Source organism: Astyanax mexicanus, chromosome 22, assembly GCF_023375975.1.
Source record: "Astyanax mexicanus isolate ESR-SI-001 chromosome 22, AstMex3_surface, whole genome shotgun sequence".
NCBI classification, from domain to species: Eukaryota; Metazoa; Chordata; class Actinopteri; order Characiformes; family Acestrorhamphidae; genus Astyanax; species Astyanax mexicanus.
This window is the reverse complement of record NC_064429.1, coordinates 27,095,006-27,109,533: the sequence shown is the minus strand read 5'-3', so window position 1 is coordinate 27,109,533 and position 14,528 is coordinate 27,095,006. Positions and strand designations below refer to the sequence as shown.

Genomic DNA, 14,528 nt, shown 5'->3' with positions numbered 1-14,528 from the left:
TATATTACATTTTTGTATTGAAATAATGCTTTGGTAAATTAACTTCAATATACAGCTCTGGAAAAAAATAAGAGATCACTTCAGTTTTTGAATCAGTTTCTCTGATGTTGCTATTTATAGGTATATGTTTGAGTAAAATGAACATTGTTGTTTTATTCTTTAAACTACAGACAACATTTCTCACAAATTCCGAATAAAAATATTGTCATTTAGAGCATTTATTTGCAGAAAATGAGAAAAGGCAGAAATTACCCCAAAAAATGCATAACCCTGGTTTTTAATTACAGTTTTCATGGATCTTGGCATGTTCTCCTCCACCAGTCTTACACACTGCTTTTAGATAACTTTATGCAACTTCTGGTGCAAAAAATTCAAGCAGTTCAGCTTTGTTTGGTGGCTTGTGATCAACCATCTTTCTCTTGATTATATTTCAGAGGTTTTCAATTAGGTAAAATCAAAGAAACTCCACGTTCTTAAGTGTTTTTTTTTTTTTTAAGAGCTGTACATTCCATACTCTATATAAAAATTTAAATTCTAAATCATATATTCAGAAATGATGAGCATGACATCATCCAAAAAGTGTAACCTATAGGAGTTAACAAGATACACATCATTGCCCCAAAACAGTAGAGTTTGCAAACAGTAAATATGGGCTATGTGGTCAGTTTTGTATACTATAATTACTGAAACGTGATTTTGCAAGTCTTGCGTAACCTGTTTTACATGCAGGGAGTTTCGAATTAGTTCTACGTGAACTAGCCCAGTTCCACACTTCGCACACCACCGAGAGAGAGGCTGCATTAGACTGAAACTGGAGAACTCTGCTCTACATCGGGGCAGGTCTTTGCGCACCCAACTAGCCAGGAGGAAGCAAGAACAATGGGCAGTCAGAAAGAGCAGAAAGGCAAAACCCCTGAGAAACTGGTCCAGACTGGGGGTAGGGCTGATCTCCTGACTCACTCATATTAGGCCATGATTCTTAATTCCAGCCTCTATTGTCCCAGGGTCCCTCTGTGTGTCCCTCTGTGTGCCACTGAGGACAGAGGTGCACAAATCGGCCGCTTGCATGCATGTGGGAGAATGTACATGGAGACAAAAAGTACAGGATTCACAAGAGACCAACCTGACTCCCAAACTAACCTCTCACCTCCGGTTTTACAGTTCCACAACTGAAGAATGAATAAAGGTCAATAATGACCTGAATGATCAACACCCCATCTCATCTTCAGGTCCCTAACTCAAACTCAATCCCAATATTTCACTAGACGGGCACCATCATTATTTTAGAGAACATAATACTTCTCTACAATGATTAGACATGATGGGTGTGTGCATTTGAGTGCAACTTAAAAGTGTCTAAATGCATTTTTTTTTATGTCTGATCCCAAATCATCCAAAAGTATTGGCTGAAGTTTCTTCATTCCAGTTTCACTACTCCACAGCTCAATGCTGGGGGCTTCATATGCTTCTAGCCCACACGTGGCATTAAGTATGGTGTCAACAGCTTCAGGTTATCTGTTCTATAGAGTCCCATTCTATTACCAATACTCTGAAGGACTACACAGGCTGGGTACCTAATGGATTTTGTAGATATTTTTAGCCCCTTACATATGGTAGCAAAGACTACCATCATGAAAGTGCATATACATGAACATGCCAAAAGTCATGAAACAGGAACTATAATCATGTACCGTGGCTATTGCCAGGTGCCTTGAAAGCTTAAGAGTGCTGCAAATGTGTATATGCGCGTGAGGCCTCCTGCATTTAATGTGGGTGTGTGTCTTTAACATTTATACATACTCTATACTCTATATTCACTAGTTTTGTATTATACTGGTTATCAAGTTTGATCAAGTTGTTAAGGATAGTAGACCAGCTAAACCATTAAACAAAAAAGTTATGCTTTACTGGTCAAGAGATAAATGTAAAAAACGTTTACATTTGAGAAGAGACAGCAAAGGCAGATACTTTTTTTTTTTTCAGTAGAAAATATAACTACAAGTACCGTTTGCGTCACAAGCAGATCTTCACAGACAAAGCCACTAGCGCCATCGTGTGGAGAAAAATTACAGTACACATTTAGAACAAATTTTATAAAGACCGTTGCTGATCTCTTTATTCCTATAGATCAGACTGATTGATGACACATGCTAACTTGCTTCCAAACATGACCGATTTTTTTTAATGTAGTTTATTATTATTAATTATTATAGAATTAGATATATCTTAATTGTCTGTCTAAAGATCAAAGATTGACGGACAATTAGCCAAAATGTCTATTTTCTGCTAAATAAATCTCCAAAATAGCAACTTTTACAGAAAAAGGAAAATTTTAACTTTAAATGGAACCAGTGTAAAAAGATCAGATGAGTATATTGTAAATCCACACATATGGGAGCTGTGAAGCAGCAGAACTGTGTTTTCTTTGAAATGATAATTAAGATCCAGTTAAATCCTCACAGAAATGCTCTATTTTCGATTAGAAGGCCTTCACTGAACAGTAGAGACAGTTACTTCAACAAAAGAAACAAAAAACTTTTTAATACTCCTGATTTCATAAGAACAAATAAATGAGCAGACGTGTCATTCATTTTTAGCACTTAAAATACAATAAGGAAATGTATTTTGATCTAAAGTGACAGAATCCATTAATCAGATTAATATGTTGCTAATAATCTACACCTAAAATAAGTAGTCATGTGCTTGTATTTCTAATTTCTCTTTGATTTTACATGTTCACATGTCACATGTATGTTTACATTTATGTCCTGTGCGCTTTTACGCATTCCATGTGCTTTAACACATCCAGTTTTAACGCGTTCTAAAGATCAGAACGAGAAATGCAGCTGGCAAAAAAAACTTCCGAGATTTAAAAAACTATAATTCATTAATTATCTAATTTGACAAGACTTTTCCCTCCCCACAAAAAATATCGTCATTTAAAATCCCACGTATTTTTCCTCCACTCTTATCCGTTCAGTGGTACCAAACAGTTTAATGAAAACTGTTGTGACTAGTATCAGACGATGGTGATGTTCTTTTATAGCCTTATTCTGAGTTACTTTGATTCCCGTTCCACCTTGCTGCAGTTGCATAGGGCCGCCCGTAGATAAAAAAATAAATAAATAACAGTGCCTATTACCATACAAAAACAAATTATTATTAATAATAATAATAATAATAATAATAATAATAACAACAACAACAACAATAATAATAATAATAATAATAATAATAATAATAATAATAATTATTATTATTATTATTATTATTATTATTAGAGCATTTCCCAGGAACTGTGGATTATTTTATTAATTAATAATTAGTCTCCCTTATATTATTCATTGATGAGATTACTGATACCGTTCTGTTTTATCAGGTCATATTCATTATCTTGTTTAACTCTCAAGATTGGTACACAATGCTCTTGTTGGATTCTGCATTTTATTGAGCCCCTCTGGCTAAATGGAGTCTCCACACGTGTTTACCTAATTTTAGCCAATCAAAACCTATAATTACAGTAACGTTTGTTTTGCGCGTGGAATGAGGCAATCTATCTACAGGTTCCAAAGATGTGGAGTAATCAGTAAGAAGGAGGCCACCACTAAAATAGAGCTTCTCAGAGAGTGTCTCAGAACTTTTTTTTTTGCTTTGAAATGAAACTTTATTATACAAAATATTCATTTTGCGAAGGTAATTTTTTAAAATATATATTTTCGGTCACATTTGCTTCCACATATCCGTGGTTCTACAACGTAGATGTGTATATGAACATTAATTACTGCATTCATAAGAAACTAACGCCCTTTTTTTCCAGTTAGCACATGAAAAAAACGAAGGGCAGAACGGGGAATTTTATATAGAAATCCTTTAATTTGAACCCATCAGATGCGAGAAATCACCCTCTTCCAGAGAAGCTTTTACACGCGCACTTTTACAACTGAGAGCAGAGAGGCGCGTCTGAACTACAGACTGGCGCTTCTTGATGCATTAAGTGTAACAATTATTTTAAGAATAAAATAACACTGGTTAAGTTGTTTGGCCCTTTGCAGTAAACTGAGAGTATGTGAATTCATTCTATTCACGAACAGGTTCGTTTACAAATAACACCAATATTTTATTTATTCCATGCCGTTAGGGACTAATAATCCTAAAATGCAATAATAGCCTAAAAATAAAGATTTGTCCCTCTAAACTGAGATCTAACATTTATAGTCATTGAGGTAGGCAACATTGTGACTTGTGAAAAAATGACCGTCCAGATCCATTAATCAGATTAACATTTTGCTAATCTACACCTGAGAAGCAGTCACGTTTGTACTTTACAGCTGGTTGGAGTTTAGTCTAACAAGACTAACAAGTGGCATGGTGGGCATTTCGTGCGCTCTTGCAACCTCCGTGGCATCTTGTGCGCTTTTACGCGTCTGGTGCGCTTTTACGCGTCTCGTGCGCTTTTACGCATTTCTTTTTATACATTTTATACAAGCTGTGTGTACAGTAGAATAGCTATGAAGGTAACTTAGTTGATTAGAAGGTGTCTACAAACATTTGGACACTATACAGGTCATGTTTTCACCCTTAATTCAGCCACTTTAAGACAGTGTAAAACTTTACTGTGAAGACTTTTCTTTGGGGATGATACAAACGACACTGCCGCCCTCTAGTGGCAGTACATTTAATGTTTGTGGGAATTACTGTGTAATTTTCTGGATTTTAACAAAAATCAATATTTTCTTGTGTGCATTTGTCATTTTATTTTGCAAGTGAAGATCATTCTAGTAATAGCTTTTTGAAACCCTGACTGTTAATTAAATGTAGCACTAAAAGTAATAGTAACTCCTGGCCATTTCTTTGTTTTGCACACCATGCAAAAAGAAGCGCACAAAATGCATACAACCTTAAAATATGTAAAAGCCAAGAAGATCTGAATCGAAATAACGGACATATTATGAAATAATGAGTTTTCACATAGTCACATGCGTAGTTTTTAGCATAGTCACATGGACATAATTAATACAATGGCTTATCTTTCTTGTTGATAAAACTGTTTATCAGGTTTTGCATTACTGACTGGTGCAGTTTCTAAACGTTTGAGATCAAGAATGGATGTAAATAAAAATGCGTAAAAAGATGCGTAAAAAACAGGGAAGCACGTAAAAACGCAGAGGTGCATAAACGTGCGCAAGGTGTAGTTTATTAATGAATCTGTATTTCCACATCGTTTAGTTACACAATTGATGGTAATGTCCTATTTTTTTTCTTTAATCAGGAAGTTTTGCATTTCTGCGTTTGAGGGGTGCATTTGAGATCAAGAGTAAATTAAAGCAGATTAGATTAGACTTTATTTTTAGTGGGAGATGCATACATGTGAAATTCACAATGAATTCACTTATCATAAAATCTCATACACTTAGTAATTATGCTCATGACAGTTTCATTTTGTTAAATCATTTTGTCTTAGTATTTCAGTTTAGGAGAGCGCTGGAGGGGTGTTAAAACGCACGGAGTGTGTCAAAACGCGGTAAATGCGTAAAAAAAAAAAACGCACGTAACGTGTAAAAGCGAACGAGCCACATAATGCATCATGCGTAAATGACCCGTAGAGAGCACTAACTACCATCACATCAGCTGTAAAGAAAGAACGAACAGATGACTACATTTCAGGTATAAATTAACAAACACATATTTAATATATTGTTATATAATGTGAATTGAAAATCTCGAATATAATCAAGAGAAATATACATAATCACAAGCCATCAAACCAAGCTGAACTGCTTGAATTTTTGCACCAAGAGTGGCATAAAGTTATCCTAAAGCAGTGTGTAAGATTGGTGGAGGAGAACAAAAATTAAAAACCAGAGTTATTCCACCAAATATTGATTTCTGAATTCGTAAAACTTCATGAATATGAACTTGTTTTCTTTGCATTATTTAAGGTCTGAAAGAGCTGCATGGTTTGTTATTTCAGCCATTTCTCATTTTCTGCAAATAAATGCTCTAAATGCCTGTTTTTATTTGGAATTTGGGAGAAATGTTGTCTGTAGTTTATAGAATAAAACATTATTCATTTTACTCAAACATATACCTATAAATAGCTAAATCAGAGAAACTGATTCAGAAACTGAAGTGTTCTCTCATTTTTTTCTCCCCAGAGCTGTAGATTACATAGGCTTTTCTTATTAATAAAAAGTTTTCAATCATCTGACGGGGTATGGCAGACTAGGAAAATAAAGCAGACTCTGTCTATTAGGGTGTCTGTGTTCGTTATTGACTGGTGCAGTTTAGAAACCTTTTGAGTTAAAGGGTAAAACTAAATAGATTAGATTATATTGGCTTTATTTTTAATCAGAAAAATCAAATTAAAAAAATGGAAAGAGGGGAAATTATCAGGGTGAATTAAGGGTGATTGAGGCAGTTTTTTAAGCTTTTTTCCTATTAATGTAACAAACTGATCAAACAAATGATTTGTTTCTGTAATACTTAAAAGATGTTTTATTTTCACAAGAGTTTGTATAGATAAACTGTCCTATTTACCTTAGAGCCCAATCCTGTTTTTAATTCACTGTAAAATGTCAATCTACTACAGTATGTGATTTTCTGATACTGGCCCATATACAGGCTATGGAATTTGGGGTACCAGCACCATTTTATTTAACCTGCATTGGTCTAGGCTGTTTTACACATGGCTTTAATTAGCACCTTATAAAATCTCACACTCTCAGTCATTATATTCATAATACAGTGCTGCTGCATTAGTTCTAAATCACTTGAAGCAGAGTTCACAAATTACCCATGAGCCAGTGGCAGCGTGTGGTGAGCTTTGTATCGTCTTGCCTTTTTACAAAGCTGCAATTTGCTTAGGAGGCTTAAGTGCAGGTTGATCAATACAACACTTTGAGAATATTCATGAAATGGCCTGAAGAATGGACAGATCTATACATGATCAATAAGACACGCTGAGTTCAGTGCCTGTTATGATCACCATTAAATTACTCAATGGATGAATTGCATAATGGTCATCGTTAGATTGCCCATTGGATGAATTGTGGTATCTATTAAACACACAAAGCTGAAATTGAGGACCTTCAACCTAAAGCTCAATCATTACATACTGAAAAATAGTGCAGGGACTTGAGGGAAAAATGATCGGTGATGGACTGGAGCAGTTTTATAAAAGCATCTACTCCCAGGATTTCTCATAATTTAATTTTCTTTGTGTGTGTTTGCATGCATAAGAATTCCTCATAATCACATAATCATTAGTACAGGTCTGTAATTATTTATTATAGTTTATCTGTTGCAAAGTTAAACAATCTACATTTATTTGAGTAATTTATTATGTATAATAGAGTATTTCTCTTTAAATATACTGATATTTGGTTTTATAATACACATTAATTATGTTGCTGAGTTTGTGTTGCTAATTCAGTCGTCATGCAGGTAACTGAGAGGTGAATGAGGAACCATCGTGGCCAGGCTCTGGGCAGCTGTCAGAGGGAATGATTCATCTGTGAACGAGAACACAAAACATTTTGAACATAAGAATTACTAAGGATTTTTTTGTTATATAATTGTTGTGGAATTTATGGGTATTTTAATATTTTAATACTTTTGAAATGGGTTGGGGAGTTTTAAATAGGTGGGTTGGTGACAGCATCTAAGCTTATGCTGTCAAATCCTCACTGCAATTTTTCTAAATTAAAAATTAAATTATATTAAAAAGCACTGTAGAGACAGTTACCCCAAGAAGGAGTAACTCCAGTAGGATTTTTGATTGAATAGATTCCTTTTTTATCATAAACAAGAAATGAGCAGCTGTCCCAATACCTTTGTCAATATACAGGAGTGTATATATGAAAAAAGGTTTTTGGCCAATAATTTAAATCCATTTTTGGAGCTGTAAAAAAAATAGTATAGTCCAATATTCAGATTTTATCACATCACAATATTATTTTTACATACAGTACCAATCAAAAGTTTAGAAACACTTGAAATTCAGTGTTTTTTATTATTTTATTTTTTGTGTATTGTAGATTAATACTAAAGTCATTCAATCTATGAAAAAAAAACATTTAGTTATTATTAAAAAAAAAGTGTTGAACAAATCAGAATATGTTTCACATTTTATATTCTTCAGAATAGGCACCTCTTGCTTTGCACATCTTTACATTTCACAGCATTTAGCTGACACTTTTATCCAAAGTGACTTACAAGTTACATGTTAGGAGTCTTGCCCAAGGACTCTTACTGGTGTAGCGCAGCATTCAGTCACCCAGACCGGGAATGGAACCCCAATCTCCCACATGATGTGAGAAGCTCACTAGTAGGTAGTGGTGTTATCCACTGCGCCACACCAACCACTATCATCTCGGCTTGATGTTTTCAGTCAGCTTTTTGAGGTAGAGTCACCTGGAATTAAGACTTTTAGTTAACAGCTTTGCTGAACTTTTCGAGTTAATTACTTGAATTTCTTGCCCTCTTAATGTGTTAGAGACCAACACCCTGAAACTGATGAAACTGGCTCTCATCAGGACCACTCCAGGAAAGGAAGAGCAAAAGTCTCCTCTGTTGCACAGGATAAGTTCATCAGAGTTACCAGCCTTAGAAACAGCAAGTTAACAGCACCCCAGATAAGAGCACCTAAATGCTTCACATTTTTAGAGTATTTTGGTTTATTTAACTCTTTTACGTTACTACATGATTCTGTGTAGTAAAAAAAAGATACATTATATAGTGATGTGATGCAGGGTCAATTACAGTAAATGGTCATACAGATGTTTTACAGAAAAAATAGATGCTGCATGGCTCTGCTGCTCACCAGTGATGTACTGATGCTCGTCTGAGAGCTGTGATGTCTCAGCTTTTCTAAAAGATGAATAGTGAAGTTCATCCAGCATCATGCCAGGGTGCTTCTTGTGTCTTGCACGGCAGTTCTGAAACCAAACCTGTGAAAAGTGTCAATCTTAAAACACCTACAAATAATAGTTCATCATCCAACTTCAGTAAAATATTTGAATTAGACTCACCAGTGAACATTAAGGATCACTAGTGTTTATACAGTAATTTCAGGTTTAATCTGCAATGTTATGATACAGTTTGTTTGTATTATAGTGTACACTAGCAAGTCAGTACAGTGTAGTTCTTTTATGGGGCACAATACTAGTACCATGTATTATAACAGTTGGCATGTCAGTTTTAGTTGTTTTGAATGTTCAGAAATACAGAATTTAATAACCAACATTAAATATGCCCATATTAAATATTTAGTATTATTTTTATAGTATAGGTATGGAAAAAAATTGACACCACAATCATTTTCTCTGATTTTACTATTTATAAGCATATGTTTAAGTAAAATGAAAATATTATTTTATTCTATAATCTATGCACAACATTTCTCCCAAATTACAAATAAAAATGTTGTAATTTAGAGCATTTATTTGCAGAAGAAAAAAATGTCTGAAATAAAAAAAAAGATGCAGAGCTTTCAGACCTCAAATAATGCAAAGAAAACAAGTTCACATTCATAAAAGTTTTAAAAGTGTAGAAATCAATATTCTGTTTTTTTTTTTTAATCAGAGTTAAATGCATTTTGGCATGTTCTCTTCCACCAGTCTTACACACTGCTTTTGAATAAATTTATGCCTGCACTCCTGGTGCAAAAATTTAAGCAGTTCAGCTTGGTTTGATGGCTTGTGGTCATCCATCTTCCTCTTGATTATATTCCAGAGGTTTTCAATTTGGTCAAATCAAAAAAACTTATTTTAAGTTGTTTATTGAGATATTTTGTTACCTGTATGACTCTTCGACTCAGTCCTGTCATGTCTGCCAGTTTCTGCAGAGTCTGGGCATCAGGGTTGTTATCCTGGGTGTACTGTCTCTGCATCACCTGAGAAAACATAAAACTGTAAACTTACTGTTGACTTCTAATCATTCTGCACACCACCATCATCTATTCATCATCTGTCCGTTCCTGTTAAAACAGGTCAGATACCTGGAGCTGCTCCGAGGTGAAGGAGGTGCGGGCTCTTTTGGAAGGCTTCAACAAACAGTCTGAAGGTAAAACTCCATTCTGACCTAAACCTAGAGAAATATACAGTATAGTAACTAGGTAACTAGCAATGAAAATAAACAGTGCTTTGGAAATGAATTAAAAGAATACATTTATAAAGCTTTGTCTGTAGTAAAGCAATGCTAAAACAGATTGTTATACACTGCACTCTCTACTGCAGCATTTACACACTTACACACATTCACACTTTCATCATAATAACAAAAAAAAAAGACACAAACACAGACAACTCTGGTATCCTTAACTAATAAAAGTCTTTTCTTTACAGAAATTACAGATTAAGCCAGAGAGCGCTGAGTACTGTTTTCTACACCTTCAAAAGACTCTTGGAAACAGGAAGAATCATGTCTGACTGACCCACATGGAAACAGCTTTAGCCTTCAGCTCAGCTTAACATGATTGGACTAAGTCTCAGTTTCAGCAGTAAAGAGAAGAATTAGAGGTCTGACAGGTGATAAAGTGCAGTAATAAAATCTTTGCTAAGATTAAGATAAAATAAAAAGCTTGTCTGGGCCATTCAGCACTGATATTGAACTTCTAAAAAATAGGGGTTCATAAATCTTTTGACTGGTAGAATTTTATATTTATCTTATGTTTATTTATATACATTTATGTATATTAAACATTTGCTGGTGTTTTTTTTTTTTGGGAGGTTTGGTTTTTATTTGAATCATATTTCTACATAGTAAAAGTTTTTTTGGGAAATCTTATCTATTTCAAAACAGGTAAATAACATCTATTTAGTAAGAAGAAATGTTAATATAATGTCTTAATTGAAATAATAAAAACTGGCAATTTCTGTTAATCACATAATAAAGATGATCATGAGCCGAGAAAGCTTTAATAGTGAATACAATTTGTAATTTTACAGTACAGTAACTTTAGTTGAACTAATTAAGTATATATGTAGATAATTTAACTATTGATTTTACTCTTTATGGTTGTGTATCATCACTGTCATATCTCCAAAATTGCAACATTTTAGGAGAAGAAAGAAATCTCCTAACTTTGAATGGAAGTGAATTTTTAAAAGACTTGATTCCAAGATTTCTATTGGTCCATTTGTCGTGACATAAAAATATACAAATGTCAAAAAGGGCCAGTATGCAGATAAAAGGTTTTTGTCCAGCACCAGGTGTATATCAAAACCAAACAAAAAATAACCTGTTTGAAAAATAATTAATTTTTAATTTGAAAATGTTTAGTATAAATAATTTTACCTATTGACCTACAGTACATTTAAGATCATTTTTCTTTGCCAGAGTATTTTTAACCAGCATTAAACTTACCTTTACATAATTATGGGATGTTATATAGAAATACAATTAGCAAAGATGACTATTGATCATTAGAAATATCATTAAATGTTCCTTAAATAAATATATGTACTGACCTTGCTCAGCAGCCATACTCTCCAGCACAATGTCATAGTGAACACGACACAGAACCCTGCTGTCCACCAAACCGAACTCCTCTCCTGTGGACAGCTGCCTCTTACAGGAGAAGCAGGCGAAGCAGGCCAGGTGATAGATGTGGTTCTTAGCCCTGCGGACCCAGTCTGTAGCGCTGACGTGATGACCACACCAATCACACTTTATACCAAACATACTGAAAAATAAAGAACCATTCATTAAGGATTTTTATTGGCTGATATTCAGTACTGTTATTACTTAACATCATTTTCTTATTAAGCTGCAACTCTTACAAAATTAAAATGGCATTCAGTTCAAAGTGAGAACACCTTCAAATATTTTTCAACTAAAATAAAACAAAGCTAATTCATTCATTAAATCAAACAGATTGTTAACATAAATCATTAGACGAGTTTAAAAGTGGGGTAATAAATAATAAGTTCCTGCAAAATCACAAATAATTTTTTCAGTCAGAAATCCAGGCAAAGCCCACCTGTGATAATCCATCTTACAGAATATCTCCTGGTTCCTGATGAAGCAGCTGCTGTGCTGGTGTAGAGAGGTTCTGCACACGGAGCACTCCAGACAGTCTATATGCCACCATAAATCATTCACCTGAAAAACAGCCTTCTGTAAAAGCAGCTAACAATTTAACACAAACACGTTTTTATAATTATTATTTTTTTTTTTACAATTAATTCTACTGAAAGTTAATAATGGAAAAGGAAATTTTCCTTTTCCTGCAAAATGATTATTTTTTATTTTACTACTATTAATACTACTACTTCTATTACTACTTCTACTACTATTACGACATCTACTACTATTACTACTTCTACTACTACTATTACTTGTACTACTAGTACATTTCAAATTTCTACTTCTATTACTAGTTCTATCACTACTATTACTGCTACTACTGCTTCTACTGCTACTTCTACTACTACATTTACTTTGGCCTATACAAGTACTTCTACTACTTCTGCTTTTACTTCTACTAGTAATTCTTCTACTGCTACTACTACTTCTACTAGTAATTCTACTCCTCTGCTTTTACTATTACTTCTACTACTGCTACTTCTACTACTAATTCTACTGCTACTATTATGTCTACTACTTCTACTACTTTTACTTCTACTTTTAGTAGTACTTCTACTTCTGCTTTTACTACTACTTCTACTGCTATTATTTCTTCTCCTACTACTGCTACTTTTACTCCTATCTCCACTTCTACTTCTAATAGTCCTTCTATTTCTACTTCTATTACTTTTACTACTAATTTTACATCTACTACTTCTAATACTATGTTTACTTTACTTCTTTTACTACTATATCTCATTCTACTGCTTCTTCTTCTACTCTTACTACTTCTATGTCTACTACTACTACTTTAACTGCTACTTCTCATTCTACTACTGCTTCTACTACTTCTACTGCTACTACAACTTTTGCTACTACTACTGATACTTCTACTACTACTAGTTCTTCTATTACATCTACTTCTATTGCTTCTACTGCTACTGCTACAACAATGTATCTTCAAAATATATGCTTTACATATAAGAAGCCAAAACAATCTAAATCTCCAGTGGAATTAAATGTAAAAAAGTAAATAAATTCAGGCAATTTTGTTTTGTTGTTCATGTTATGTTTGATTAATTCATCAGAATGATGATACAATAAAAGAACCATTGCCAAATAACATTATGTCAAAATGTGGAAAAAGTCAAAAATAGAAACATGATTTTTGCTGGATATTGTTTGTGCATTATATCAAAGAAGCTCATAATCACCTTCAGTAAGTATCTGTCCTGAATTTCCTGTGTGCATCCACTGCACATGAGGCTCTGCTCAGTTACTGAAAATATAGGAGATGATTCACTCTTCGAATCATCATCTGTTCCATTTGATATTGGCTAAACAAAACAAGAATAAAAAATGTGAATATTGCTTTTTACAAATTCTTTATTGGCAATTGGAAGGAAATACAAAAAAATAAAAAATCCATTATAACTCTTGCATGATAGAGTTTGCAGTAGTCTATTCCAAAAGCAGTACAATCAAACAAAAGAAACAAAAGTAAAAAATAAACTTCTGAAAGGTAAATTTACATTTGGAAACACCTTCCAAATGCACTGCAATGAGGAACACATGAAGGTTTTTCACATTATGATGAGATTTATTAAAAAAAAAAAAAAAAAAGCAATTCCCTACCTATAATTGAAATGTGTCATCTGAACAACAGCAATAAAATTATTTAATAAATAATAAATTACCTGTTCTGAAATAAATAAACGATAAACAGGTTTTCAGTTTAAACTCACCATATCTGAGGGTGATGATCACTGCAGCAGCCTGGTGCTCTCTGGCCTCACCTCCTCACTCCTGTCCTGTTATATAGGCCTGTAACAATGAGAAACCTGCACAGCTACACCCGCAGACCCTAATTACAGCTGAACCGAGATCGATTAACTCACGCTCTTAACCTGCAACCCTTCAAAATAATTATCTTACACCATCCAAACCTAAAAACCTGCTTCTCCCTGCAATTACTAATGACTCCAAGTTCCCTGCAAAGGATAGAGTGAGAGTGTCAATTTCAGCTGTCCATCAAAACTAACTGAGGACTGAGAACCTCTATATATGAATACATCAGTCTGGCCCTCAGAATCGAGTATAAAACCACTGACCTCTAACAGACTGTGGAGATGTGCGGTAAGAAAGAGGAAGATTTCCTCATTTACTGTAATAAACCTGTCAACATATTCGTTTAAATGTTATGTAACTTGTTTCCATGTTACAAGGAACTCAAACGCTGATCATTTTTTTAATAAAGCTGGTGATTGTTGTAAAATAAAAAATGTTTGGCTCCCTTTTACCGTTTGTTTGTTTATTGTTTTATCATTCTGAAGCTACTGTTAATCTTTACTACTAATCCAGAAAAAAATATATATATGGTGATATATGATTTTATTTATAATATATTGCAAATATATTTTACTTAGAGTATAGGGATTGTGCAAATATACTGATATATATAA

The 14,528-nt window shown here is 33.8% G+C and overlaps 1 protein-coding gene across 1 annotated transcript; it reads right to left on the bottom strand.

Annotated features, from left to right (window-relative positions):
• Positions 1–7,327: 7,327 nt before the first annotated feature.
• Positions 7,328–13,439, bottom strand: lhx6b (LIM homeobox 6b). The gene is made up of 7 exons (XM_015604430.3): positions 13,281–13,439; positions 11,981–12,102; positions 11,469–11,683; positions 9,998–10,086; positions 9,797–9,892; positions 8,822–8,948; positions 7,328–7,511 (listed from the first exon to the last, which is right to left on the bottom strand). Exons 1-7 carry the CDS (start codon positions 13,326–13,328, stop codon positions 7,429–7,431), a joined length of 780 nt encoding a protein of 259 aa, XP_015459916.3. The 5' UTR covers positions 13,329–13,439; the 3' UTR covers positions 7,328–7,428.
• Between the last annotated feature and the right edge of the window lie 1,089 nt (positions 13,440–14,528).